The sequence below is a fragment of the Mirounga leonina genome, unplaced genomic scaffold (genome assembly GCF_011800145.1).
Source record: "Mirounga leonina isolate KUSES-001 unplaced genomic scaffold, KU_Mleo_1.0 Mir_150, whole genome shotgun sequence".
Lineage (NCBI taxonomy): Eukaryota > Metazoa > Chordata > Mammalia > Carnivora > Phocidae > Mirounga > Mirounga leonina.
The window spans coordinates 25,598,612-25,626,391 of NW_023270374.1; the positions used below are offsets into that span (position 1 = coordinate 25,598,612).

Consider the following 27,780-nt stretch of genomic DNA (forward strand, 5'->3'; position numbering starts at 1 on the left):
GCCACGCATCAGCACAGAGCAGTTGAAGCAGGAGCAGCCCAGGTGTCTGTAGCTCCAAATGCCACGCTCTCCCCACACAGGATCCAAGCAACTAACCCTTGCCTGTGTCTTGCAGAACTGCTGGAACTGTGGCCGCAAAGCCAGTGAGACGTGCAGCGGCTGCAATATTGCGCGCTACTGCGGCTCCTTCTGCCAGCACAAGGACTGGGAGCGCCACCACCGCCTCTGTGGCCAGAGCCTGCACGGCCAGAGCCCCCACGGCCAAGGCCGGCCGCTGCTCCCGGCAGGCAGGGGCTCCTCAGCCAGGGCCGCCGACTGCAGCGTGCCCAGCCCAGCTCTGGACAAGACCTCGGCCGCCACCTCACGCTCCTCGACGCCCGCCTCTGTGACAGCCATCGACACCAACGGACTCTGAACCCAGGCTCCCTTCCCTCTGATGACCTCACAGCGCAGCAGGATGTGGCACTGGGGGCCTGGCCGTGGGAACCAGTGCAATGAGCTGTCGGGTCATCAGCCAAAAGTGAAGTGGAGGCAGGAAGAGTGCAAGCCCAGCAAACACTGCTCCACGCCCTCTCTGGACACTGGCCCCAGTTTCCTGTCTGTGGCCTTCGGGGAGCTAGCGTGCCATTCTCTCTGCACACAGGCAGCTGGCCAGAGCGGCCGCCTCCTTCCTGGGCTCCCGGGTTTGTTCCTGTCCCAGCTGAAACTGGCATGGCCAGCCCCTTTTCCGTGTAGACCACCAGCTCCCCTCCCTGCCTCTTGAGGCGGCAGAGACTGTCACATGCGCCCCACCAGGCTGGAGGCAGCTCGCCCCCCGGCCACTGTCTCCCACTCGGCTGTCCTGCAGCAGAGGCCTGGAGGCTGACAGCAGGCTGTGGAGGAGATCCCCTCTGACGGGGTAGCTCCTTTAGCCCCATTTCCACCCTCAGCAGATGCCACTGATGAGCCCCACCAGGACTTGGGCCGGCAAAAGCAGCACTCAGGACTCTCTCCTCGACCTTGCTGTTCAGACTTGTCAGATGATCAGATATCACCGGAAAGAAGTGACCGTTTCACTAAAAGCACCCATAATAATGAAAAACAAATAAAACTGCCTTCAAGCATCACAGATCATTTTGGACAAGATTTTCCAGCCTGGCTTGCTTACTTTAGTTTGGGACCCATTTTTTTCTCTCTTACTTGATTTTGCTTATGCAGAAAATAGTTTACAGCGCATGGATTGGTCTGCAGGAGAATGAGACTCAATTGTGGATAGTCTGTTCTCTCTGAGCATGTTGGCCAAACTAGTATCGTTAAATCATTGAATGGATGATCTGTTGGAAATGCAGAACCTTTTGTCACCGCTTGACTGTTTGCACAGTCGTCTTGTTCTGTGTCCCTTTTATCTGAGGCCACGCATGTCCAGATCACTGTGTGGATCTTCTCGTGGTCTGTGCTTGGCCCCTTTTAAGCATGGTTGTCCCATAGGATGTGATGTGTTGTGGCTAGGTCTTGCCTCCACAGTCAAGGCCTGGTCACATCCCAGCAGCCTTCCTGGACCTGAAAGAATTCTTCAAACCTCGTCCATAATACATATTACGCCAACTTATTATCGGGCATACAGTCTTGGTTTCCCTTATGTTATCTATTTGATAGCTTCCCTCTTTGAGCTAAGAAAAGTTCTGTGAAATGTGACAACCATTTTGAGAGAGGCTTAACCAATTTTTCTTCCCATAATCAGGTAGTTTCCCAGATGTTTACCTGGCTCTCCAAAGATGACATCACCTATAGCCCTTCTAAAATGTTAGGAACTGCCATGCATATTTTTCCCTGCCATTTGCATTTTGCTAGCAGCCCAATGACCCTGACCCTCTCTCTGTCCACCTCCAGGCCTCCAGCACCCTCTTGCCCCAAGGAATCCGTTGGGGTGACTTGGTTGGCCCTGCTCCAGCTGGCACATGAAAGCCCAGCTTTAGATGGCTACCTTCTGTGTGCTGACCGTAGTGAAATAAAAGGTCTCCGTCTCATCAAGGAAAAGGGATCAGCATAGTAGCATTGTCCTCATATACATGTGTAGCTTACCGTGGGAACTTTCAAGTCTTTACTGAAAGATTTTCTATCTTACAAAGAAACTCAGTGCAAGGCGCCTTTAAAATACCTGGATTTACATTGCATAAATTAAGGTATACCCAGAGAAAGAATAATGTTAACTTTATTGTGGAATTCCGTAAACTGCAGCAATTGGTGGGGCATCCTGACTTCAACAGGAATGAAATGAGGACCCCGGGCAGGACATGGGATTCCATTAAGACATGAGATGTCCGATGAGGAGGTGATGGAGCCTGGAAATAAGAGCAAGAGGTTATCTCGTGGTGCCCACTGGATCTGCCGCCAGTTCACTGCCTTTTCAGTGGCAAGATGCACACGTGGGCAGCTTCTTTAAATCTTCAGTGGCCACAAGACCACCCAGGGTAGCCCAGGTTTTTCCTGGTTGGAATAAAAAGCCAGAAACAACAGACTATTCATGAGGGCTCAATGTCAGTTTCTGTAGCTAAGGTTTGAGTTTGGTGTGCAGGCCCCTGGTGACCGTTGTGGGCTGTGGTTCGAAGGACAGCCAGGTTGCAGAGGTACTGTGATGCTTTTCTAGACTGCTTTGCTCGTGTGTTGCCCAGAGGCCAAGCTGGAAATCTGGGCGGTACTCTACACTGTAGTTCAGTTCTCAGACCTTTTGCTATTAATTTTAATCACTTTCACAGCTAGGTAGCTAGGGCATCTGTTCAAGACTTCCTATTTAGATGTAAAGAACCCCATTCTTCATCATCCTCCTCTCTAAAATTTTCCTGTTCTCTGGTTGGGAGGAGGAGGGGCACTGTGTTGGGATGGAGCAGGGGGAAGGGTTGAAGGGGCCGGGGTGAGTCCAGCTTTCCACTTGGTCTCCACTGTTCGCTCACCATCCCAGCTACCAGGTTTGGAGTACAAGTTCAGGCTTCCCACTTTTCATGTAGTTAGACTTAAAATATCTTGATATAATCAGGCTAATTAGAGAGGACCACCTTGATAGTTAATACTTGGGGGCACAAAAAAGACCAAGGAGATAAGACTGAAGATCTTGTCAGGGCAGCCCCAGGCTCTTTGATATTGTAGAAATGAAAAGCAAAGGCGACACGTGCCTGTCCACCCATCAGAGGACATCTGGAGGATGAGGCCAGTGCTCAGCATCGCCCACTGAGGGACGCTAAGGAGTGATGGGACTTCATTGTCCTCTGTGTGCAAGGAATGGTTGCAGGAACCAGAGAAGGCCGAAGTGGCCAAACTGGGAGCCATCTTTAAATGTTCTGAGGGATGCTTGAGGGCTGGATCTTCATACCCTCCAACCTCCTTTGGGTCCCCACCACCTGCATCATGCCTGACTCCATTCAGTGGTGAAAATGGACTCGGGAAGAAGTTGGTTAATTACACCTGCTCAGGAATAAGCAGCGCACCCTATGAGTTGTGTGAGTGGGACTTGCACTTTGGAGGGTCCCTGAAGTTCCAGGGGTGGGCCTCTAGCAGCTGTGCTCAGGCACATTCCTGTGACCCTGAGGTCACAGAACACGTGGATCTTGGACAGTGCTGAGGCATACATATCTTAGCGGATCTAAGTCTGGAAACCAGACACATCTACCCAGCACAGGTCGGTGTCATGTTGGCTGCAGTGCGGACATCCTTTGCCCATCTGGGCCTGTTAGTCCACCAGGAGCTCCTCACTTCTTGGTGTCAGCATGAGCATCTTCAGCTTCTAGACAGAAAATCTACACTTTACTCTGTATGGCCTTGTTCCAAAATCAGATTGATCCCCAGGGCTGTCACCTGCTTGCAAAGGGTATAGACCTTGTTCTGGGTAGTTCCAGAGGATATCTCAGCAAATGGAGTTGAAGGTTCAGCAACAGTATTGAAATTGTATGGTAGTGAGCTCTTCAGAATGAAAGCATAATGACCAGGTAGCAATTTGTCCTGGAAACTGTAGGAGGTATTACGGATTGAATGAATCATTGAAAATAGAATACATCTTCAAGGCCTTCTTCAGAACTGCTGTCAGAACCAGGTCAGTAGACCAAGCCAACTTAGATTTGGTGGCGGGGGGCTGGTTTGGTTTTTGTTGGTTTTTGTTTTGTTTGTTTGTTTTAAGCTATTTGCAGAGAACTGGGTGGTGGCATGTTTGAACCAAATGTAAGAAAAGCCAGAGGGACGTGGACTGTTCCAGCATAGGCCAGATGGCCAGCTTGTCCAGGGTGGGGTAGGGGGCTGGGCAAGCTGCTGAATAGAGCCCTTCCAGCTCTGAGTGTCTAGTTCTTGTGAAACCAAAACGTTGATTACCTGCCTCTGCCCACGTGCTTTGACATGCTCATTTCCAAAGATGATGGTGCAGGTGACCGTTTCCATCGTGAGCCAGGAGAAGGTTAGGAGGCCTGAGGGTGGACCTTAGATCCCCCTTGCCCTCCACGGCTCCAGAAATGGCACTTCCCTGGAGGATCCCATCTAGTCCGGCCCACAACTGCCCAGTATACACTCACTGATGCTTATACCAAATAGGGCGTGTGTGGCTGGCGGCTGGCAGAGGCAGCCCGTCCCTGCCTTGGAGTTGGCAGAGAGAAGCAGCAATAAGCATTAGGTGAATGATTGAAAGTGCTCTTTGGCTCAGCAGCCTTTGGTCCACTTTCATGGCTTTCCAAGTTCCTGATGAGGCTATAAAAGCTCCATCCATAAAAGAAAACCAATAATGTAAATAAATAGAAAACCATGCCTCTTAGCGTGGTTTTATGGGGGGATGATGAATGTGAAAGCACCCACAGGATGCGGTAGTCTGGTTTCTCTGTGCTTTGTCATTTTACTCAGATAGGAATTTTTGTTACTTAACTCTGTGCATAACTTATTTAATGTACTGTATAAATGAACCAAAACTGTTAAATATGTATTTAGTTTGTTCTACTTAAAAGTAGTCAATAAAAAGGCTATATTCCTTTTCTGGCTTGGGCTGGAACGCGACAGGGAGGGAAGGGGGTGTACACACTGAGAGGTCCTGTCAGCAGGCTTCCGTGGCCGCTCCCCCTCCTCATGGGGGGCCTCCAGGGGTTCTTGCCATAGCCTAGAGAGCACCCAGGGGAGTGAAAGCTGGAGGTACTGCTGAGGAGCTGGTTCCAGCTGCTAGGCCTCTGGGAAGCCAGCGGGGGGGCCCAGGCCCAGTCAGGCTGGCTGCACACTCTGGGCCTGCGGTCAAGGGCAGCAACAGCTCTGTTATGTGATCTTCCACAGAAAGTGTAAAATAGGGTAGTGGACTTGTAGGTACTTTTTTCTCATAGCTCTTAAGTATTTCCTTCAAAATTTTTAACATACCTGGACTTGTGATTATTAATTCCTGTTCTTTTACACTGATGTTAAATCATAGACGAGTGCACTGTTGCCTTCATGTTCATTTGCTTAGTGGTTGTATGATTTAATTGAGGCTGTAATTTTCTTAACTCTTCTCCTCCTGTCAGGTGGTTGGATTGCTTTCAGGTTTTCCCTGTCCAACATACTGAAGTGAACCTCTTCCTTCGCATGATTTATTTCTTGGGGATAATTTTCCAAGGTGGGAGTTCTAGAACTGAACTTCTCTTGGATCCATGGAGCATGCGTTCAAACTGCCTTCCCTGAACACCCACCAGCTTGCAGTGCCTCCAGCAGACCCCGGGTAGTATTTAACATGGCTCTGAGGGGTTCGAACCAGCGGTGACCTGACCCACACTTGTGCGGCACAGCCGTGCACCCTGTATGTATGGAGTCTTAGGCTGTCAGTCCAGTTTCCTAGCTGGTGACCTGAGGACTCACTTCCCAAGGCCCTGGCCCCATCCTCACTCCTGTCACCTGAATACCCATCTCTGGCCTCTGCCCCAGAACTACTTTTTATTTAAGATTTTATTTACTTGGAGAGAGTGAGCGAGCGAGTAGGGGAGGAGCAGAGGGAGAGGGACAAGTGGATTCCACGCTGAGCATGGAGGCTGACGTGGGGCTCCATCCCACTACCCTGAGACCATGACCCGAGCTGAAATCAAAAGTCAGACGCTTAGCCAACTGAGCCTCCCAGGCACCCTGCCCTAGACCTACCTCTAAGCAGCCTTGCCCTAGAGGCTTCTTGGCACCACCGGCCTCACAGGCCTCCAGAATGCAAAGGGGTGACCTTAGGGTAGGGAGAAAGGGTTCGGCTGTGGCCGTGGCCCCAGAAGGTGAGGTGGGGCTTTGCTGTGTGATCTTTCATGCAGATGGTGCCAACTGCTGGTCTCTCGGCAGCTGCCCAGCGCTGCAGTCCACCACCTAGAACAATAACAGGATCTCAGCCTTGTGACTGTCAGCCTAGCACAAAAGCACATTTGGTAGACAAGTCAGCAGTCCAGTCTGCCTTAGCTCTGAAAAAAAAATCCTAGGAATTCAAGTGATAATATAATATTAAACTTATTACAGAAATCGCAGACCAAAATTACCATAAAAAATCCAAATGCTGGATAAATTCCAATGAATGTACTTTTTAATTGCATTGCTGAGGTCACAGAAACTATAGGAAATCCCCAAAGGCCAGGGAAAAAATGAGAGGAGTACAGTAAACCAAAACCACAGAGGGGGTTGAATACAAAAGAGGAAACGTGTACTGCCTGGGGTCAGGAGAAATTTCACAAAGTTGGAGTGTGAGGGATTAACTGCCTCTGGGGGCCGTGTAAGCCTCTACAAAATAGAGAAGCAAATCTAGGACCTTTCCAGGGAGCCCCGTCACTGGCTTTAGCCTCAGTGATAAGGCAAACGGTAAAATCTGTCTGCAAAGGGTACTGAGCAGAAAACCCTGGCCCTCTGAAGAACAAGAATCTGACTGGAGACTCGACTCATGTCTGCCTTCTCTTGGGGCTGAGGAATTAAGATGATTCTAGGCCTGGATGCAGTATCTCCTGGTGTCTGGCAGAAGCAAACATGCAAATCCTCTAGAGAAAAATGAAAATATCAAAAATACTGATATATCCATTATAAAGTGTCCCCCCCAAATTACTAAACATCCCAGGAAATGAGCCACTATGAGCAAGAGTCAGCAGGAACAGCAAAGAATTGATTTAGACCCCTGGGACTTCAGATACTAGTAGCAGGTACAGAATGTAACTACGAAACCTCTAAAGATGGTTTAAATAACCAGGCAGATTGGAAAGTCGAATTCTGGAGAGGACAATCATTGAAATTCTCAGTACCCCGCTGACCAGCATAGCAGATGCATCTGAAAATGAGCGAAGCCTAGACTAGGCGATGGAAAATAGGGAAGAGTTGTTCCTTCTGGAACGTAGGTTTCAAGTGGAGAGCTCTTTAAAATTTTACGAAGTATGGAGTCAAGGAGCCGACTGACTTGTTTCTCAGTATAAAGGGAAATAATTGGCCTGAGATGATGACACAATCTCAGAATGAGCATACGCATCGGTCTGAACTCCTCTTGCCTATCTGTGCTTGTTTCTTCCTGCTGGAATTTCAGGGTCCTGAGTTGGGTGTACCCCCTCTTTAGCTGTCCTCCCTCCCTAGAGCGTTGGGGGAACCCACAACCACCCACCTGCCCCTCCCCCCATGCCCCAAGACAGCTTCATTGCCTGGTGCCTGGCGCCCTCTTGTGGAAAGAGCCAGACTTGCTCCCTCCGGTGCCTCCAGCCTGCAAGCCAGATTCCTATCCAGGGTGCACACCCCAGCAACTTTTCCTTTCCCCTTTGCACCAACCTTTCCTGAAGCTGCCTTTCTGCCCCATGAGTTCAGCTAACATTATCTCAGTGCCTCCTGGGGAGTTCCAGAAACAAAGAGGACTTAACCCCACCACCTTTTGGTGGCTGGGCCCTGGACAGCCCCTACCAGATCACCCTCCACCTCTGTACACCCATGGCTCTTCCTTGCTGCCCCAGCTGCCATCCTGCAGCCCCAAGGTTTGGCCTCCTTTCTTCCTTAGTTATAGCTGCCATTGTCTTCCAGCTCTGGGCTGGCTTCCATTACTAGCGGATGCTCAAGATATCCCTCGGCGTTGTTCACGCTTGACAGCAAGCGGCTATTGGTGCCAGGGACTCAGTCAGCTGTGTGACTTGGAGCAGAGTACTTGCTCGCTGAGCTTGTTTCTTCACCCATAAATTGGGAGTGCTAACGATGCCTACACTGTTAGGTTGTTGTGAGGTGAAATGTGATCGTATGGGAGTTGTCCCAGCACAAGGCCTGGCGCTTGGGAAGCCTTTGTAAACGGAAGCTGTTCTCCTAGTCTGCTTCTCCTTCGGCCAATATGTGGTTTCCTTGAGGATTCATCTTTGTCTCAGTATCCTGCCTGAAGCATGGTGTCCTGCTTACGTATTTGTTTTGAGAATAACTTCCTAGGGGCACCTGGCTGGCTCACTTGGTAGAGCATGCGACTCTTGCTCTTGGGGTTATGAGTTCAAGCCCCATGGTGGGTGGAGAGCTTTAAAAAAAAGGATATATAGAGAGAGATTAACTTCCTGAAGGCCCATCTAATTCTCAGTCCCTTTGTTTTGACCCATCAGAGGCTGTGTTAAGGGGATTCCGTTATGTGTCGCCCTCCAAGAGTTAGACTGCAATGGCAGCCATTTAAGACTGTGCACCTGGCCTGGCACTGCGCCAGTCCCCAGGACAGTTTAAATGTGTGCAGGTGAGTCACTGGCACAGATGGGAGGAAAGTGAGGAGGCAGGTGCAAGGAGTGGGTGAGGGTGAGGGGGTGGTAGCTGGTGGAAGGAACTACGAGTTCTCCCAGCATCTGTACTCTGCCTGCCCTTGAACTGGGTGCTGTTACCTGCTCAGGACACTTCACTGTCCCCAGCACCTGCCACAAAAGAGGTGCCCAGTGGCTGCTGAAATAAGCTGAAGAGCAACCAAGAGCCGGGCATGGAGGGCAAGGCCTGGAAAGGTGACCTAAACCTGATGGCTTTGACCTGCTACTTCAAGGCTGAGGTGGTGTCTGGGGGGGGGAGGAAGCCATGGGGGAGGCTAAGAGGGAGTGGCTGAGGCTGCCCGTAGCCCAGCTCAGCTGGTGTGTATTTTAGGGAGTGGAGGCTGTACACACCGGGAGTGGGCTGATAGCTAAGGGCCTTGAATGCCAATTCAAGAACTCAAACTTGATCTTGATGCTGAAGGCAGTGTGGGGCCATGAAAGGGTTTTAGCAGACTCCTGTGGTCCCCATGGCAATGGCAGTGTTTTGAAAGCCCCTTGTCTGTTCCGTTATGGGAATAGACTGGGGGGGGGGTGGACTAGAGATGGGAAGCCCAGTGAAGAGGCTGCCAGTCTCCTAGGCCAGAGGTGATGGTGGCCACGAGCTGCGGGGGAAGGTGGAGTTCAGTAAACACAATGTAAAGGCCTGGCCACCTCCTCTGTGCCCCCGCGGCCCCGCTGAAAACTTTGCTCTCGCTGTAGCCTCCAGGTTTGCGGTCCAGCCCCCACCCCCACCCCCACCGCTCCCCCACCCCTGCCCCGTTACCTGCAAGACATCAGGCAAACTCCCTGTGGCCCGGCCTCCTGGCTCACCTCCAATCCCTTACACTCCAGGGTCCGCCTTCTGCCCCCTTTGCGCCCCAGCCACCCCTCACAGCTGTCCAGACCCCGACTGGACTGGGCCCAGGACACCCTCCCAGCGCCGCTCCCCGGCCCTGCGGCGCTGACCACACTCCCCTCCCCCTGCAGTACCCTCCCCAGCTCCTCAGAGCTTCAGGGAGGGAGGACACTGCCCGTCTTAAAAACACAAAAAACGTGTTAACTCTGCGGTGAGGCAGGCCAGGGAACCAAGGCTCTGGAGGCACTCTCTTCCAGAGCTGATGGCCTGCGGATTTCCGCATCTTTGTTCAAAGATACCAATGTGAAGTTTTTAGTTTTGAGGGTTTGCTGTCGCTGTTTTTATGGAGGAAACAACAGAAGCAGTCAGAACACAGGACAGAAAGCAGGATTATTTCCTCCTGGAAGGGCTTCTTCTCTAACCAGGACACTGAGCCCTCCTCACGCCCGCCTGGAGCTGTGTGTCCCTGGTGCTCGCTGCACCTTCTAGGAGCTGCCACGAGTCTGGGGGGAGGGGCCGCCTGAGCACAGCCTGGCTCGGCGCTGGCCAGCAAGCCACCAGCGACCCCTGTGCTGTGGGAGCCGCTCTGTGACCCCCCCAAGTCTGAACTCCTGTGGGGGTCACTAGGGAGAAACCTCGGGGAAGACCCTGTCTATAGAGTCCCAGACCAGGACGTCCACCCCGAGCTGATGCCCTCTGAGTCGTCGTCTTGGCACCACCAGGGTATTCAAGAACACTGGTGAGCTGTCACTTAGCCCACTGGCCGGTCACTGCTGGCTTAAAACCCACCACAGCTTCCTCAGGATGAAGCACATTCGAGGCCCTGCTGCCCCCCCCCCTCGCCTCAGCCCACTGGCCCCCCTGCCCCAGCCTCAGCCCACTGTCGCCCTGCCCCAGCCCCAGCCTTAGCCCACTGGCCCCCCTGCCCCAGCCTCAAACCACTGCTGGGCTTCCTTCAGTTCCACGAGGCAAGCTTTCCTCCCCTCAGAGCCTGAGTGTGTGTTTTCCTGCCTAAAAACTCCCAACCCCGACACCCTCCAGACCAGGTCAGAGGCCATCCCGTGCCCTTGTGGTACCATGTGCCTCCCCTTTAGAGCCATGTAGGTCAGTCACCTCTCTCTGTGCCCCCCAATCCCTTCTCTCCAGATGGCTCGAAGTAGGGCCCCCCAGTGCCTGGATGGACCACGTTGGCCATTCCACACGTGGTTCTGTCAGGTGACGGGTGGTGACAAAGCCGGTCTGGAAGAGGCTTGGGGAGGAGTTCTGTCAGGGGACAGGAACTTCTCACAGGCATCCAGCCACACTATTTGGGACCCTGAGAAGGCTCTGTGCCCCCAACTCCAGATCACACCCTGTTGGCAAGGAGGGTGATGGTGAAGCTAGAATAGCCAGCCAATTTTCAGGGAGCTGAGAGCAGAAACCCGATCCACTTCACTTCCTTTCCCAGGCAAGACCCCAGAACCAGGGTTTGTGGAGGTGAGAGGGCCCTGAGTTGAGGAAACAGGTCAGCTGTGATGAAGTTCCCAGCATCTGGAGAGAACGGGAGCCCAAGATGAGAAACAGTTGATTTCTAAAGAAAGGTTGCCAGCCCTGAGTGGCTGGTCTGATAATACAGACCAGCCCCAGAGCCTGGCCTTCTTGCCGAGGGAGAGAGAGGACGCAACACCAGAGGTGACCACTTCCTTTATTGCCTCTGGGCTGGGGTCCTGGGCTGGGGCTCAGAGGTATCTGGGGGGAGCAGGTGACACTGGGCCCAAATTATTGCTACCTGGCAAGGTCACCTTGGGACTTCCCATAGTGCCCTGAGTATGGGTGGGTGGGCATGAGCATGCAAATGATATGCAAATGACATGCAAACCAACCCAGGATCCTGCAGAAGGCTCTGGTGCAGCGGAAGGTGCTGGAAGAGTTGGGAGCCTGCCAGCCCAGGAGGGTGGTGGGGACACCCAGGTCCTTACCCCACACTGCAGACGGATCCGGCCCAGCCTCAGGGCTCGAGGTTTGGTGGGGGGGTGGTGTCCCTGAGCATCAGCCCTGGTTCTGCTGCTGGTTGAGGAAGAGCAGAAGCCTGGCCCCAAGGCAGCAGGAAGAAAGCAGGGTACCCACTAGGAAGCCAGACAGCCCAAGGCCCACCCGGGAAGCGACCTGCTCTGTGTCACACAACAAGGCTGGGACAGAGAGGACCAGAATCCAAGCCTCCTGAGCCAGGCAGAGGCCAGAGTGCCTCAGAGGCTAAAGATCCAAATAAAATACACTGATAAACAGAAAGCAAGCAGCCCAGTCCCTGATCCCTGGGCTGAGAGACTCTCCACCGGCTGGGTCTGGGGGAGGGGGGGTGGGGGGCACCTCTGAGAGCCCAGCCCCAGGTCTAAGAGTGGCCACGTCCTTGGTCTTGGTGCTGAGTTGACCAGTCCAGAAGCTCCAGGGCCTTGGCTTATGCAGGTCAGGCTCAGTTATTATTCATAATCCACCAGGAGGCTAGGGGTCAGAGGTTGAGGATCAGAAGGCATCGGGGGCCCACTGCCACTCCGTACGGCTGTGGAGAGGGTTGGGGGCCACAGCATACCTGGGAAGAACACCGTGGTGAGGGTGTCCGGAGCCCGAAGATAGTCAATGAGGATGCGCTGGAAGGCCTTACTACAGGCGGAATGCTGGTGCCTGCGGAGGGTCATGGAGTGACCTGAGGCGGGAGCTGGTCCCCCAAAGAGCAAGACCACCTGGTTGAGAGCTCCCCGCTCCCTCCCCAGTCCTGCCGTCTGGGTTCAGATCCCAGTCCTGCCTCCTGCTGGCTCTGAGCCTCAGCTCCCCCTGAGAACTAGGGACAAGAGTGCACACTGCAGCAGGACACGCAGAGGATTACCTGAAGCGTAACCCATGGGTCCTGGCACAGGCCGTGGCGCAGTTCACCGAGGGCCTGCTCTCTACCCTGCCGCCAGCGCTGCGTTCAGGTCTTCATCCGCCGTCTCATTTGGCTCACAGGAGGGTGGACCTCTTACCACTCTCATTTTGGAAAGGACACCGCTGGGGCTCGGAGGGGATAAGTAACCCTCCCGAAGTCACACAGCCAGGGTATGACAGCGGATGATTTGGACCGCGGCCTGACTCACTCAGGGCCCATACTCAATAAATTTTAGTTTTCAGACACCATTCATACCTTCTCCAGGAGGCCTCATCCTGCCAGAACTCATATAGGGTGAAAGAGGCATTGTCCAGCATCTTCTGGGCAGACGCACTGTGGGACCAAAGAGATGGCCAGGCCAGGCCCAGGCTACCACCACCACTGCCCACCCAGCCAGGATGTCTAATGGGAGCCCTAGCCCAGGATGCCCAGCCCCCCGGCACTTTGCCCTACTCACCCCCGCCCCCCCGACCTTGGCCAGCCCACTAGCCAGCTGGGGACTCACTGCAGGCAATGGCTCTGGGCCCCTGTGAAGTCCACGTAGCAGCACAGGGCACGGTGGAAATCCTGCAGGGCTTCCTCTGCCACCTGCACCTGCCTCTGGGCCATGAGGATGTGCTAGCGAGAGAGGCCACCTGGTCAGCCAGGGTCAGGCAGGGCTCGGCGAGGGACGGGATGTGGCCTTCAGGAAGACCCTGCCCTGCCTGACTTGCACCAGCGCTGGCCTGCCATGAGATCAAGCTCCTGCCCAACCCAGCCCCCGGCATCCGTGACTCCATCCTCCTCTCCCCATGGCCAAGGTCACTGCCTCGATCCAGCCACTGTCCCCCTCTCCTGCAGTATGCCACCATTTCCCCCTCCAACCTCCATCCACGCTGCCCAGACCAGCTTTCAGGGATGCAGATGAGAGAGACTAATGCCCAGAGAGGGGCCAGGACTTATACACGGTCCCACAGCAAGGGCTGGGCCAGCCTGGGAAAAGAGCGTCTGTATAACCCAGAGGCCAAGTGGGCAGTAGGCCCGTGAGTCCCCTCACTTAATGAGCACCTCCTCCTGGCACGATGCCCAGTTGCCTGTCCCTCTCCTGGACTCACCGAGTCAGGCCCCTTGGTAAGCTCCTCTTCGTGCAGAGGTTCCAGCTTGGGGGCCTGTGAGGGACGCAAAGTGTGGGCAGGGCCCCCAGCGTGTCTGGCTCAGGCGGATTCCAGGAAGGTCCTCCCCCTTGGGGCACTGGCCACGTGACCCTCACCTTACACTCGAGCTGGTCGATGAGCTCCTGGAGACGGTTGACCTGGAGCCGCCACCGCATCTCGGCTCCCGAGCTCTGCCCTGGGGTGGGAGACCCATGGCGGGACGTCTGGCACCAGCCCCGCACGTGGGGAAGCCTCTCAGGGACGGTGGAGGGGTGGGCACCGCGCCCGCCCGGCACCCTCCTCAGCCAGACCTCCCACGCTGCCACAGGCCCACCTGTGTCCGAGGCGGAGGAGCCAGGAGACCAGGTGGGTGACCGACCGATGCTCCGCAGGGCCCTGCGCCCTGCCCGCCGGCTGCCGTGGGGCCTGCTCTGCACCCCCACACTGTCTTCGTCTGACCTAGGGAAGTGGAAGGTCGACCCGCTGCTCCCAGCCCCACAGGCCAAGGACTGGGGCCCCAGAACAGGGCCAGGCCTGGGTGGGGCAAAACAGGCTTCCGGGGACATTGAGACCCAGCCTCAAAGCCAGCCACCCCCTCTCACCCCTTCTTGGCCTCCCTGCCAACAAGAATGTGAGCTCTGGGATACCGGAGCTACGGAATGTGATGGAAGCCGAGGGCCCCGGAATGTGGCGACGGCGACCAGCAGGGCACCTCACGTACCGTGGGCCCCGGGCCTGGGCCTCCAGGGTATCTGACGCCCCTTCCAACGAGCTCTGCAGGGCTTGGAGCTGGCTCACCGTCTCCCGCAGGAGGAAGCGGGTCACAAACTGGCCCACCTTGGAGGCCCGCTCATACTCCTGGGGGCACAGGGGACATGGTCAACGTTTCCTGGTCTCAAGCACGTATTTCTGAATGGGGAGCCCCTGCCCTGCCCCCCTACCCCCTGCCCATCAAAGCAACGGAGGCGGCATGAAGAGCAGAGAGCGTGCAACGGGAGCAGAACAGCGCTGCGACTGGGAGCGGGGCCTAGACCCTCCTCGTCTGGGCCTGGCCTTCCTTCCTGGGAGGTGTGAGGCCAACCTAACAGGGAGGCATCTGCTGTTTTCTGGGCCCCAAGGCCCCTTCCCTGTTGGGACACCACCTTCAGCCAGTGTGGCCCCAGGTACAGGTAGGCAGGTGAGGGGTAGGGCAGGTCACAGGGCATCCAAAGGCCAGTTTTGACACACGAGGCAAAATGATGGTGTGATGTGGCCCCATACTCACCAGCTGGCCCTAAACGCATAATCTCTCCATGCATTCATTCATTCACTCATCCACGCAACAAACATTTACCTTTTCCTAGGAGCTGCAGATAAAAGCCTGCCAGCCAGGTCCCTGTCCATACACACACCAGCACTGATCCCTACATCACTAGCCTCCACTCAGCCCCTCCCATCGTGGGCAGAAAGACAAGGCCGACACATGCCAGGCCCTATGCTGCTCATGTGGGATGCTCAGAGACTCTCCAACTACCTTCGCCTCCTTGTGCCTCAGTTTCCTCACCTAGAAAACAGGGATGATAACAGCCATCTCACTGAGGCTGTTGAAAAACTTCAATGAGTTAATTCCCACACAGGACACAGACCAGGATGGGAGTCCTGAGGACCCGTGGTCCAGCCAGGGGCTTGCCCACCCTCCACGAGGGGCTCTAGAGGCACCATCCATCGGGGGCTTCATCTGTCCATGACCTGCCTCAGCTCAGCCATCAGATGAGCCCTCCTGGGCCAGGCTTATGAGCCAGGAGGCAGGAACAGAATGGGGGCTGAGTCCTCTCACTCTTGGGCCGATGGCCTCTGTCCTGTCTCTCCAAGCCTGGTCTCCAGACTTCCTGGCCATGCTCTGAGCTCCCTGAAATCCTTCCAATAAATTCCCTTTTGAGTACTTAAGATGATCAATCAGTCTCTGTTACTTGCAACCAAAACACCTGGCTAACATAACAGTACCCGCTCTGTGCCAGGCCCTGTTCGAAGCAGAATTTCATTTAATCCTCATAGCAACTTACAGGAACCATAATTTGCCCCATTTTGCAGATGAGAAGACTGAGGCCTAGAGCAGTTGATTACCTTGGCCAAGATCACACAACTGTTAGTGGCAGAGTCGGAATTCAAACCCAGACCACAAAAATTCCTCTCTACTCAACACTAAGCACCTTACAAGCATTGCCTCATTCGTGATTATTAGCCCAGTTTCATAGCTGAGAAACCAAAGCCACAAATCACAGAGTAAACCGAGCCAAGATGTGCCTATGGGTTCTGGGAGGAGGAGCTTAGAGTCTGGAGCTGGTGAGGTTGACCCATGAGGTCACAATGTGGCCTCCACGGGACAGAGCAGGGGCAGGGTACCCCAGCCAGAAGGCAGGGCAGAGGCAGCATGGGCTGTGGCCCCCAGTGGTGACCAGCCCTGCCATGGGAAACAACAGTTCTCACAAGAGGACCAAAGTGCCCAAGCAGGCCTGCAAGGAGAGGCTGCCCAATATGGACAAGGCTGGGCAGAAACAGCAGTTCAGCCACCTCAAGCGGAAGAAGCCAAGCGTGAGTGCCAGGGTGCTGGGGGTAGGTAGGAGTCAGGGGTACTTGAACAGGTGGGCAAGAGGGAATGCTGGGAGTCTAGGCCTTGTGGGCCTAAGTCCGAGGGCCATAGAAAGGCTTGGATAACTCCTCCTGAGGATGAGGGTCCCAGGAACCTACGTGGGTGTGGTTGGGTCCTAAAAGCCCAGAAGGGAGGGCAGGGATTCAAGAAACCAGGAGACTTGGGAGTCCAGGAGGGTGGGCAGGAAGGGATTCTCCCAACTCTGACAGACGGGTAGAGGGCTCAGCAAGGAGAATCAGCCCTAGTTGGTACCACAGAGGCTATGGGCACAGGGTGTTCTCTTATGCCCCCTCTCCAGCTTCTAGCCATAAAATGTGCTATTTTTCTAGGGTGGGTTAGAGTCCCAGCACCAAGGCTAGGAGGGCAGGCAAAGATCCCATATACGTCGACGGTGCAAGGTCTCGGGAGGTCAACCTAGGGTGGGTTTCCAGAGGGAAGGCAGGGGTCCTGGGCGATGGGACAGGGGGAGACCCACTCCCGCCCCCTGGAAACGTGAAGGGAACTGAGTCCCAGGAGACAGGACCTGGTGGGTAAGGATCCTCAGCAAGAAGACGCGGTGTGCTCTTCCCCCAGGCCAAGATCGTGCTGCTTTTCCCCTTGGACAAGCGGCAGCAGCTAGCCGACGTGGCGGCGGGCCCCGGCGCGCGGCCTGGGCGGCCAGGTGAGGACGCGACGGGCGGCCCGGTGGGCTCCCCGGCGGCGGCGTCCATGCTGCGAGGAGCGGGCGACGGCGCTGATCGGCGCGAGGGCGCACGCGCGCGCGAGATGAAGATCTTGGTCCTGCTGCTGCTGGACGCGCGGCTGCAGGAGGAGGGGCGCTGCGCGGCGGGCGCGCCCGGGGGCGGGGCCGGAGCGGGGGGCGGAGCCACGGTGGCGCCGGGCTGGCAGCGGCTGTACGCGCGCCTGCTGACCGAGAGCGAGGTGGACCGCGAGGCCGACCCCGCCAAGGAGCAGCCGCGCAAGGGGCGCCGCTGCCCTCGCCCGCGGCCCTGAGCGCCCAGCGCGGTCCCCGGCCCGCGGCCCAATAAAGAGCGCATAGCAACCCTGGCGCCCGCTAGCTCTGTCCGAGGCGGCGCAACACGGAGCTGGGTGGGGGAAACTGAGGCCCAGAGCGAGACAGGGATGAAATGGGAGTATTGATGGCAGAGCAACGGCCACGGCCTGGAGCCAAAACTGTTGGTGCCTTCTCCTTGTGACCCAAGCGACAGAACCCCCACCCCGAGCTGGGGAGGGGCACCCAACCACAGTGGAGGGAAGCTATTTCCCTCCTCCCCCCAACTCCAGGCCCTGGTCAGAACCTTCAAGGTCTGCAGGCCCAAGGGAGGTGAGTTTGGGCAAACCCCGGCTTGGCCAAGCTAGGAGGAGGGGTCTGCTTCCCACAGAGGCCTAACATCTCCAAATGTTCCCAACATTCACAAGTCCTTAGGCACGGGGAGGGTTCCAGGCAAACAGCCACCACCCTGGAAAGAACTGAGAAGGCCCCACAATCAGCAGGGCTGGGCCTGGGATTCACAGTCTGCCTGTGAGAGCACCCAGGTGGAGAGGCTGGGGTCTGTGGGCCTCTGATCCCTCACTCCTGTCCCACTTTGCTTGGTAACCCCCAAGTCACCTCAGTCACTTGTCTCCCAACCTACCCTGTGCCATCCCTTTGCCCACATTGCAGCCAGAGACTTCTTCCAAACCACTTAGCCAGCTGTAGGACAGTTCACTCTCCTCATGAGCCCCCACCGATTCTCTGAGGCCCAAACTTACTGTTGTCATGTGCAGGCCCAGCCCCAGCCTTAGTCTCTCCCTCTAGGGCTTCTGAGTGACTCCTATCCTCACCCCTGCTCTGGCCATATCGCCATTGTGCCCTCCGATGCAAGGTTCACCTCCCTCCCTCACCCAGGAGGGGCCGGCATGCTTTCTGTGAGAAAGATCCAGCTGCTTGTTCTCATTCTCCTGGGTCCCAAACCCAGCTCCAGACCTGAGTGCTGCCCCAGCTCTCCCGAACCTGTAGCCAGCCTTCTACTCAGGACGCCTCAGAAAGTCCCAAAGGGGGCAGATGCAGCGGGGGTGAAGGTCCCAGCTTATTAAAGACATAGGCCCAGCTTCTGCTGAAGATGTACCTTCGTTAGTGTCAACACAATCGACGTCCCTTCCATATCCCCCTGCATCAGGCTGGAGGTTGCATGACCCATAGCATCTCTCCAAATGCTTGTAAGAACAAACCCTTTCCTACCATCCATGTGGTTACAATCATGGTAACCATGTTCCTCACTGTGGCCACACACACTGTGGCCATACGTGATTGGCCCAGGCTGGTCCTATCAGCCTCTTCCCTGGGACTGTAGTTCAGGAGCTGTGAGAGACTGCTACATGAACATGCATGGGCTTAAGCTGGTCTTCGGAAGAATAAAAAAAAAAACAATGCAGAGGACAGTACACAACCTGTAGTCAGGACCTACTTCCAGTCTGTTCCCGAAACCTGATTTCATCTTTGCCCTTGGTATCCATAAGACATACAAGATCCTTGGGGCGCCTGGGTGGCTCAGTCGTTAAGCGTCTGTTCAGGTCATGATCCCAGGGTCCTGGGATCGAGTCCCGCATCGGGCTCCCTGCTCGGCGGGAAGCCTGCTTCTCCCTCTCCCTCTCCCCCTGCTGTGTTCCCTCTCTCACTGTCTGTCAGATAAATAAATAAAATCTCCAAAAAAAAAAAGATATACAAGATCCTTGTAATAAAATCCCTATTTTAGCTTAAGTTCACCTGAGTAGCTCTCCTACTTTTAACCAAAATGGTCCTAAAGAGAACAGACTCTGCAGAGACAAGTGGCCTAGGAAATTTCCCGTGTGAGGATTAGAACTACCTTTTGGAGGAAGAAACTGAGCCCAGAGAGAAATTAGGACTTGCTCAGGGGCACACAATGAGTTGTCGTCTTCAGAACCGAGTCACAATTCAGGTCCACAAGAGTCCATACATGGAAGCCCCTGAAGGTAGGGTCCCTATGTGGACTGTCTGGGCCCCTCAGGGCTGAGCACAGAGGCCCTCATAGTGGCTGTAGATCTGTGATTAAGAGCTTTCTCGTCAGCATTGGATTGGGGCAGGGAAGGGGGAGGGTGGTTAGCTGCACATCTGGCCAGAATACATCAGAAAATCTGAAGTGGTTTTGGGAGGGAATCAGATTGGTTGTGCTGTGCAGCTGAGGCCCGATCCCCCAATGCCAAAATCACTGCTCTTGGCCTTGTCCCAGGAGAGTAGATGTGTCCAGGGAGTTTTCATGGGTGGAGAGGGCTGTGGGGAAGGAAGCACAGCAGGTACTGAGGACTGAGGTCACAATGAGTCCAATCCAAGTTCTTTTCCTTCCTTCTCTGACCACCCCGTCCCACCTCCACAACCGTAAAGACTTAAGGCCAGGAGAGAGGTGCCAGGAGACCGCCGGGGGCTCAAGGACTGGGCTGGACTCCTGGGTCCCCATGGGCGGATATATGTCCGGAGAACATTGCCACAAGGCCCCTTCATTGTTAGAGTTCTGCTGTTCCGGGCAGCTTCTCCTTATTTAGGATTTGATGTGGCCCTCTCATCATCCACCTCCGCCAGGGCTGAGTGAGTGGGCCGCGCCGCGGAGGCGAGTCCTCAGAGAGGCGGGTCTGGTGCCACAGGAGGGCAAAGAAGGCCTGAAGCGGCTGAAGCCCGGCGAGAGCGGGAGACGGACCCTTGAGCCGGGGGCGGGGCCTCGGGCCCGTGGGCGGAGCCAAGAGCTGAAGAGGGACGTCCAGTCTGACGCGAAGAGCCGGAGCTCGGGACCAGAGGCTGCAGCCAAGACTCGAGAGCGCGAGTTCCGTGGCCAGAAAGGCCGGGACTTGGGCCTGGGACCAGAGCCAAGAGCGGAAAGGCGGGCGGAGCCTCAGGCAGGGGGCGGGGGGCGGGGCGGAGCCCGGAAAGCCACGGTGGCGTCGGTGTCCGAAAGCAGGCGGGTCCGTCAGCCGCCCTCGCTGAGCCGCGTGGCGGTGGTCATAGACCAGGGCTCGGGCTTCATCAAGGCGGGCTTCGCGGGCGAGCACCAGCCGCGCCTGGTGCTCAAGAGCTCCAGCCTGGTGCCCAGCTGGGACCGGCCGGGGGCACTGGGCGGCGAGCTGATGGGTGGCGTGGCGCGGGCGCACCCCATCAAGCACGGCGTGGTGGTGGACTGGGAGGCACTGGAGGGGCTGTGGGAGCGCCTGCTGGTGGGCGGCCTGCGGGTGTGCCCGGAGCAGTGGCCCGTGCTCGTGAGTGACTCGCCGTCGGCGCCGCCGGCGGGCCGCGACAGGATAGCCGAGCTGCTGTTCGAGGCCTTGGCAGTGCCCGCGTGCCACATGGCCAGCACAGCGTTGCTGGCGCTCTGCTCCACTGGCGCGTTCAGCGGGCTGGCCGTGGAGGCAGGCGCGGGCGTGTGCCACGCCACGCCCATCTATGCGGGCCACGCGTGGCATGAGGCCACGTTCCGGCTGGACGTGGCAGGCAGCACCCTGTCACGCTACCTGCGGGACCTGCTGGTGGCAGCATGCCCCCACCCACAGCTGCGGGCTCTGCCCCGCAAGGCCATCACACAGCTCAAGAAACGCTGCTGCTATGTGTCACTGGACTTTGAGGGGGACCTTCATAACCCTGACCGCCACCATCCGGTCAGTTTCTGCTTAGGCAAGGGGTGCTCCGTCCGTCTCAGCAGCGAGCGCTTCCGCTGCCCAGAACCCATCTTCCAGCCGAGTGTGCTAGGCCAGGCCAGGCCGGGACTGCCCGCACTGGTCTTCCGGGCACTGCAGAAGGTCCCCGCAACGCTCCGGAAGCGGCTGGCTGGCACCGTGGTGCTGGCCGGCGGCTCCACACTCTTCCCTGGCTTCACCGAGCGCCTGGCAGTGGAGCTGGAGGCGCAGTGCCGGAGGCACGGCTACGGGGCGCTGAGGCCGTGCCTGGTGGCCACGCCTGGGCGCGCCACAGCAGTATGGACAGGCGGCTCCATGGTGGCCTCGCTGCGCTCCTTCCAGTGCCGCTGGATAACCCGGGCCATGTACCAGGAGTGTGGCTCCCGGCTGGTGCACGAAGTGTTCGACTGAGCCACGCTGTCCTGGAGGGGAGGCGCCCCAGGGGGTGCTGCGGGGGCGAGGCTCGGCGGGCTGAGCTACACTGTCAGAGTGAGTTCCAGATAAAAGTCTCAGGTGATCAGAGCTGGTAGAGTCCTCGTGTGCTGATGGGTGGCCCCTAACCCTTCCCGAGCCAGGAGGAGGTGGTCCGGACCTCTAGGGCCCTCACTTCGACCTGCAGTTTGAATCTACCGTAACCAGTGCCAGTTCAGAGAATACCGGTCCAGGTGCCTACCCCCAGGGCCCTGTTTCCATGGCAACAAGGCAGGCAACACCGCCACTTGTGTTCAGGCCACAGATACGGAACCTGTGACATCAACCCCTCACCCAGTACCGTTTGGATTCCCATCCTATGCCAAGCTTCAAGGGGTGACCCTTTGAAAACGGACAAAATCCCATGTGGAAGCAGCCAGAAAAGGAAGCCCTGTCCTCAGCTGATCGTCGACTCACTGAGGGCCTCAGTTTCCCCTTCTGTAAAAAGTGGGGTCAGGCACAATCCTGGGCCTCCTCCCTGTTCCCTCCGTGCCTCGTTATTAAGAGCTGTGGGACAAAGCGGGGTGGAGACACTTCTTAAACGAAACGCACAAAGGGAGGGGTGGCTTGTGTTTTCGAAGTCACTATCCAAGAGCCTAGAGCCCTGGCCGTGAGCACTGCTTGTGCTTATACGCACAGGTGGCCACTCATGCAAACACTCGGGTGCACACCCAGCCTCACCCACGTCCTTGGGCCAGGCCCGGCCCCCCACCCCCAGGTTCCACACACCAGCGTGGGCCTGTGGCCGTGGGTGTGAGCACGCCCCACCTCCCACCCCATCCCTGCTGGGTCCTGGGCGCGATACCCCACAACAGTTAGGCCTCGCCAATAACGGAAACAACGGCAGCAGCGGCTCTAGGTACTAAGTGGCTTCCGTGTGCCAGGCATAGTTCTGGGTGCTGGCAATAGAGCCGAGAATGAGAAAGACAAAAATCCCTGCCTTCGCTCTCACTGAACGGTCACACCAAATGTATGCAGGTAAGCTCTATTATTATCCCCAGTTGACAGATGAGAAAACTGAGGCCCAGAGAGATAAAGGTGCACAGCTAGGAAGCGAGAGAGCCATGCTTTGAACCCAAGCCCCGAGCCATGACAGTGGAGGCTCCCACAGCGCAGCAGACACCCCTGCCCTCGTTCCCAGCCTTCCAGCATCAAGCCCTCCACTCACCAGCTTGGTGGTGTCCATGGCAGTGAGCACCGCACAGTTCAGTGACTCCAGGGCAGCCAGCACGGGCCGGTAGACACCCAGGTGTTCGGAGAAATAGTCTGTGGGCAGAGGAGGTGCTCAAAGGTTCCCGGACCACCCCCCACCTGCTCCGTGGCCTCATTTACCCCAACCTGGAATTCCTCTGCAGCCAACCAGGCCTCATATCCTGAGCCAAGCCCATCCTGTTCCATTAGGAGAGGAGGAACAGCCTCTCATCTTGCCCACCTGCCCAGGGGTCCCAGGAGACCGGAGCTCCCGTGGGCCTACTCACCACACAGTCTCTCTGTTTCCAAATTGCTGTGGGGAAAAGGGAAGGCACCCTTCAGTCCCACAGACGTAAGCCTGGGACCTGGGACCCTGAAGCCAATGCCCCTCCCACGGCCTGCGCAGCTCAGCCTGACGCAGAGGCTACTCCTGCCTCTACCCCAGGTGAAGCGGCTCAGTGGGCCGAGAGGGGCAGCCAGGGTACTACGGAGGGCAAAAATTCAGACCCTCTCTTGGCCTCCAAGGGGCTTTCAGGCCCAGGGAGAGAAATGTGGACACAGGCCAGAGAGGAGGGGTCAGAGCTGGGAAGGGGAAGCCAGGTCTGGGGAAGTCCAGAGAAAGCACGGGGTATTACTTGGTAGGTTAGGGAGGGCTTCCCGGAGGAGGCTGCTTTAGTTAGGCCTTGAAGGACAAGGGATTTGATCGCAGTGTCTGGTGGTAGGGAGGTGGCAGCACTGCACACAAAAGGTCCAGCTCAGGCTCCAGACTAGGGAAGGGCACGGCAGCCTTGAATGCTGACCCCGAGTCTGGAATTATTTCTAAGGAGATGCCGGGGGACAGGGAGGGACAGCTCTGTGTGCATGTGCACGCGTGTGAGGAAGCACGGGGAGGAAAGCGTGCAACTGCTGCCAAGGCCTGCAGATGTGGGAACACACACGGGGAGGTAAGTGTGTGTTGGTGCCCTTGCATCCACGGGTGGAAGCTGGCAGGGCCCAGCTAGCCTCAGGCATCCTCTGGTCCCTGCAGGAAGCGGGAATGGGGAGGGGGGACACCTGTGGGCTGAACCGCGGGCGGTGACTCAGACCTGGCTATTTTGGGGTCCCAGCTGGAAGGAGTGTGATGGACAAGGCTGGAGCCAGGGAGGGGGGTGAGTGGGCGGGTAAAGTTGGCATTGGGCCCTGGCACCTCTCTCCCTATGCAACCCCCCATCCTCCATAAGGAACTGAGGCAGCAGGGGACACAGTGGGGCTGGGATAACCTAGCCTCACATCTACCCACGGCTCACCCACCCCCTCTCGTACTTACTTGGTGGAGTGCCCATCAATGCCGTTGAACAGCTCCCGCAGCTCCCCAGGGCTGAGAACCCCATCAGCAAAGTAATTCTGGAATTCCTCAAATGAGAGCTTACCATCATCTGGGGGGAGGGGGGGCAGGGAGCAGAGATGGTATCCCTGACCCCTGCCACCAGATTCAGACCCCCCTAACGACTACTCAGCCAGGTGGAATGGAATTCTGAGCTTGGTGGGCGACCTAGCTGTTGGAGACAAAAGGGTCCCTGGAGATGCCCACTTAAGGCAGCAGGGCCCACTTTCCAGGCACCCAAGAGACAGGGCAGCGCACACGTCACATTACATCGGGACTCAATACATGTTTGCCAAGTGAAGATGCAAACGAACAGCCTGGGACACGGCCAGATCATAGCAGGACCTAGACGTCACTTGGGGGACTTGGGGGCTGAGTCTCTGCCGGCCAGCCTGGCTCCAGGCTGCTGGGGACCCACGCCCTTCACAGAGAAGCCACTGGGAGGCAGAGGAGATCTTCCTATGAGCCGGAGCCCCTGGAAGCAGCAGCAGGCTGGCTTAGGAGGGAAGAACCTCCTCTATGCAGGGACCTCGTAACAGTCTAAGCGGCAGTGCAATGGCCAAAGCCACTGGGGATTTGGCCTGTAAGGTCTGTCCGCAGACGGGGTTGGGGGAGCAGGGCTGGGGGAGGGTCTGGGCGTCCCCAGACAGGACACTGTGATCCAAATGTGTCCTGATCAGTGTCCTGATCAGTGAGTTGGGACACGATCCTGTCTCCAGGGGGCTTACACAAAAGCGTCGGAAGACCCCGACGGAAGTGAGGCTGAGGCTGGCTGGCTGCCTCAGCTGAGACCCTCACCCGGCCGATCAGGGCACAGTGGGCTGCCCCAAGCCCCCTGTGGGCAGCAACTTGCTTCCGGGCTCCCTTGCGGGCCCCTGCTTTAGCTTTTAAGGTTTTCCCAGACTGGGGTCTGAGACTGCCCAGGACCCAGGGCAGGGGAAGCGGATTCCCTGGACCCAGCATCACCCTGTGCAAGCCCTCCCTGGGCCCAGGTGGCTGGTCATACAGAAAGTCACTGAGCCCTCTAAAGGTCTAGGGCCTCATCTCCATCACCCCACCTTTCCAAGCCCCTTGCACAGGGAGCCTGGGACAAAGCATCACACAGACCCCGGTTCAAGCCCCACCACTTAAAGGCTGTGTGACTCGAGGCAGCCTGCTTCACCTCTCTGGGCTTCTGCTCCTTCATCTGTGAAATGGGGTGAAGAGTTCCCACCTAGCTGGCGGTTGTGAGGACAACATGAAGTCATACAGAAGAGTTACCCATAACTGTGCCAAGGCACTGTGTGAGAGTACGCCCCCACCTCCAGCCTCTGACTAAACCATATTCCCTCCACTCTCCATCCTGCCAAGCTCAACTCCAAACAGCACTCCCTCTGGAAAGGATGCCTTGAGTGATTTTCCTGATTTGGGTCTCCTCAAAAGTCTTCTCCATTCTAGGCTGTACCCCCAAACCCCACACTCCCTTGAGCCTCCCTGATGTCTCCCACCCCTCCCTACGCTGTGGACCCAGGGGAAGCCACACTTACCATTCTTGTCTGCTCTGCGGAAAACCTAGAGGACAAAAGGGCATAGATGGGAACTGTGAGCGCTGCCTGGGAGGCAAGAGGTCCCCACCCAACTCATTAGGGCCCCAGCTGGCCAGGCTGCCCCCACCTCGCCTTTCCTCCTGCCCAGCCTGGTCCCAACTCCCTGCCCAGATCAGCCCTGCAGGAGGTTTTCCAACAAGGGGGGCACAGGAAGATCACACAGCAGGTCCCACCACTTGCTCACTTCTCCTGCGGGGAGACCTCCTGGGTCTCCAACAGCCAGGTCCCCCCACCAAGCACCCTCATGGCGGGTGCTGCAGGCCAGCTTCCAGCACCCCCACCTCCCATACCTAGAGTCTATCCTGGATTCTGTCTGATGCATCAGCCCTTGGCACGGTTCCAGCTTGAGGAAGGAGGGGAGATGGGCCCAGTTCCTGGGCCCTTGTCCCAGACCTGAACCCCCCAACTCTGCAGCATGGCCATGGTCCATCCCAGACTCTGCCTGTTCAAGGCTGTTTCCCTGGGTGCTTGTTTAAGACCCTGATATGCGGGCAGTGGCTAGTCCTTTCTTTGTGGATGCCTGGGGTTAACCCTTCCAGGGCTGGGGCTTCCTTTGAGTCTGACTCAGTGTGAAGGCCTTGGGCAGGCTCACGTGTATGTGTGTGTGTGCATGTGTGTGTGTGTGTACGCACATGAGCAAGGGGAAGTGAGTGGCAGAAAGCAAGGGTGGACAGACTGTATTTACAGAGAATCAGAGATGAAGGGCAACAGAGGCGGACAGAGAGGAGCAGAGTCAAGACATGTTCAGGGACCAGAGACTCCCAAGTCACCCAAAGCAGCCCAGCAAATGGGAGACCAGCACACCTGGCGAGACGGGGCAGGCCAAAGCCTGGACAGAGAAAGCCTAGCGGCTCCAGCTCCTGAAAGCCACTCCTCTCCAGCTGTTTGCTCTGGGTCAGTGAAGCATTGGCATGAATCTAACCCCTGGCCAGAAACCTGACTCACAGAAGGCCTGCCACTGGCTCAGGGTCACACAGCAGCCCAGTGTGGCCTGACTGGGGCAGATGGAGATGGTGGGGAGGGGTGCGACACTAGGAGTGAGGACATCTGGGGCCACGCCCTAGCATACATCTGCCTCCATGTGTGATCGTGGACATATTCTGAACTCGTCGGGCCTTGGTTTTTCCATCTGGGAAGCGGGACAGACAGGTCCCTTCCACCCAGGAGGACTGTGGTCAAGGTGCTGAGTCACTAGGGACAGCAGGGAAGGGAAAGGAGCACCGTCTTCCCCACAGGCAGAGACCTCTGAAAGTCGGGGCATGAGTGGGCCAGGATGGGGCTGAGCACTAGGGTGAAAGGGGGTAAGGGGCTCAGGGCAGGGACTGAGGCCCGGCTAGGCTGCTCCATGTTGGTGCCCCCAGGGGGCTGCAAGCCCACCTGCCACCCACAGGAAGGATGTACAGACCACTGCGGGCAATCCTGACCAACTGTGGGACCCCACGGCCCCTGGGTCAGATCTGAGAGACTCTTGGGATCAGCACTGGGTCAGAAGTCAGGAGGCTGTTTATTCTTCCAGGCTCCCCTGCCTGGGTCAGCCCAGCCCAGGGTTGCCATAGAGGGGACTGCTCCTGTGATCGAGTGTTAACCGTCCCCACTGCATCAGACACACAGACGGGGTGGACTTGGGGGTGGGGGGACAGCAGGGGCAGTGACACCGAACCAGGAGACAAGGAGACAGAAAACGGACACAATGGAAACGATGAGGGAGAACGGAGACAGCAGGGTCGGAGAGAGACAGCGAGAAGCAGAGACCCAGGGACCACAGCAGGGGCCCAAACAGGCCTGGAGGGAGAGACATGCACACAGAGACGCAGAGCCGGGGGCAAGGAGAGACAGCGAGAGACAGAGCCCAGCGAGACACCGGGAGAGAGAGGACAGAGCTGGAGAGACAGAGACAACCCCAGGGCCAGAGGGCCCGCGCCCCCCGCCCGCGCCCCACTCACGTCCTGGAAGAGCGCGTGTCCGGCGGGCCCGGCGGCGGCAGGCAGGGGCGCGGGGGGCCGCCGGGGCTCGGGCGCGGGCGGCCGGATCAGGCACACGGTGAGCAGCCCCGCACACGCCATGGCGCCGCCACCCACTCGGCAACCGCTCGCTCGGCTGCGGCTCCCGCTTCTGGACGCCGCCGCCGCCGCCGCCGCCTCGGACTTGGGGGGCCGCCCGCCCATTGGCGCCGGCGCGGACGCCCATGGCCCCGCCCCCCGCGCGACTCCGCCCCCCCGCTCCCCGCCCAGCGGGTCACGGAGGCGCCGCCCCTCCCCCGCCCAGGGCCTCGCTTTCCCGACTGGAAAAGCCAA

The 27,780-nt window shown here is 57.3% G+C and overlaps 4 protein-coding genes across 7 annotated transcripts in view; 3 read left to right on the forward strand and 1 right to left on the reverse strand.

The window, feature by feature from the left end:
* CBFA2T2 (CBFA2/RUNX1 partner transcriptional co-repressor 2) overlaps window positions 1-4,980 on the forward strand; it is a 151,416-nt gene extending 146,436 nt beyond the window's left edge. For all 4 annotated transcript variants that reach the window (XM_035006114.1, XM_035006115.1, XM_035006117.1 and 1 more), the window contains exon 11: window positions 116-4,980. In XM_035006114.1, coding sequence (XP_034862005.1) covers window positions 116-415 — 300 coding nt within the window. In that variant the 3' untranslated portion in view covers window positions 416-4,980. The remainder of the gene's footprint in view (window positions 1-115) is intronic.
* A 6,243-nt stretch (window positions 4,981-11,223) lies between these two features.
* NECAB3 (N-terminal EF-hand calcium binding protein 3) lies at window positions 11,224-27,614 on the reverse strand. Its single transcript, XM_035006119.1, has 13 exons — window positions 27,430-27,614; window positions 25,427-25,451; window positions 23,844-23,952; window positions 22,825-22,850; window positions 22,515-22,612; window positions 14,309-14,445; window positions 13,922-14,046; window positions 13,704-13,783; window positions 13,549-13,602; window positions 12,960-13,072; window positions 12,710-12,787; window positions 12,122-12,213; window positions 11,224-12,033 (listed from the first exon to the last, which is right to left on the reverse strand). The coding sequence occupies exons 1-13, from the start codon at window positions 27,547-27,549 to the stop codon at window positions 12,005-12,007; spliced, it is 1,086 nt and encodes a 361-aa protein (XP_034862010.1). The 5' UTR covers window positions 27,550-27,614; the 3' UTR covers window positions 11,224-12,004.
* Window positions 16,033-17,209, forward strand: CUNH20orf144 (chromosome unknown C20orf144 homolog). The gene is made up of 2 exons (XM_035006507.1): window positions 16,033-16,158; window positions 16,790-17,209. The coding sequence occupies exons 1-2, from the start codon at window positions 16,033-16,035 to the stop codon at window positions 17,207-17,209; spliced, it is 546 nt and encodes a 181-aa protein (XP_034862398.1).
* On the forward strand, window positions 19,834-21,286 carry ACTL10 (actin like 10). The gene has a single exon (XM_035006120.1). It carries the CDS (start codon window positions 20,333-20,335, stop codon window positions 21,284-21,286), a length of 954 nt encoding a protein of 317 aa, XP_034862011.1. The 5' UTR covers window positions 19,834-20,332.
* Window positions 27,615-27,780: the final 166 nt, after the last annotated feature.

Excerpts from the sequence above, each read along its gene's own strand:
- CUNH20orf144 (XM_035006507.1), top strand. The coding sequence starts at position 16,033 with ATGGGAAACAACAGTTCTCACAAGAGGACCAAAGTGCCCAAGCAGGCC. Across the intron at positions 16,159-16,789 it reads TCAAGCGGAAGAAGCCAAGC|GCCAAGATCGTGCTGCTTTT; the intron begins GTGAGTGCCAGG and ends CTCTTCCCCCAG.
- ACTL10 (XM_035006120.1), top strand. The coding sequence starts at position 20,333 with ATGGGTGGCGTGGCGCGGGCGCACCCCATCAAGCACGGCGTGGTGGTG.
- NECAB3 (XM_035006119.1), bottom strand. The coding sequence starts at position 27,549 with ATGGCGTGTGCGGGGCTGCTCACCGTGTGCCTGATCCGGCCGCCCGCG. Across the intron at positions 22,851-23,843 it reads ATTGATGGGCACTCCACCAA|CAATTTGGAAACAGAGAGAC; the intron begins GTAAGTACGAGA and ends TTTTCCCCACAG. Across the intron at positions 13,784-13,921 it reads CTCCTCCGCCTCGGACACAG|GGCAGAGCTCGGGAGCCGAG; the intron begins GTGGGCCTGTGG and ends CTCCCACCCCAG.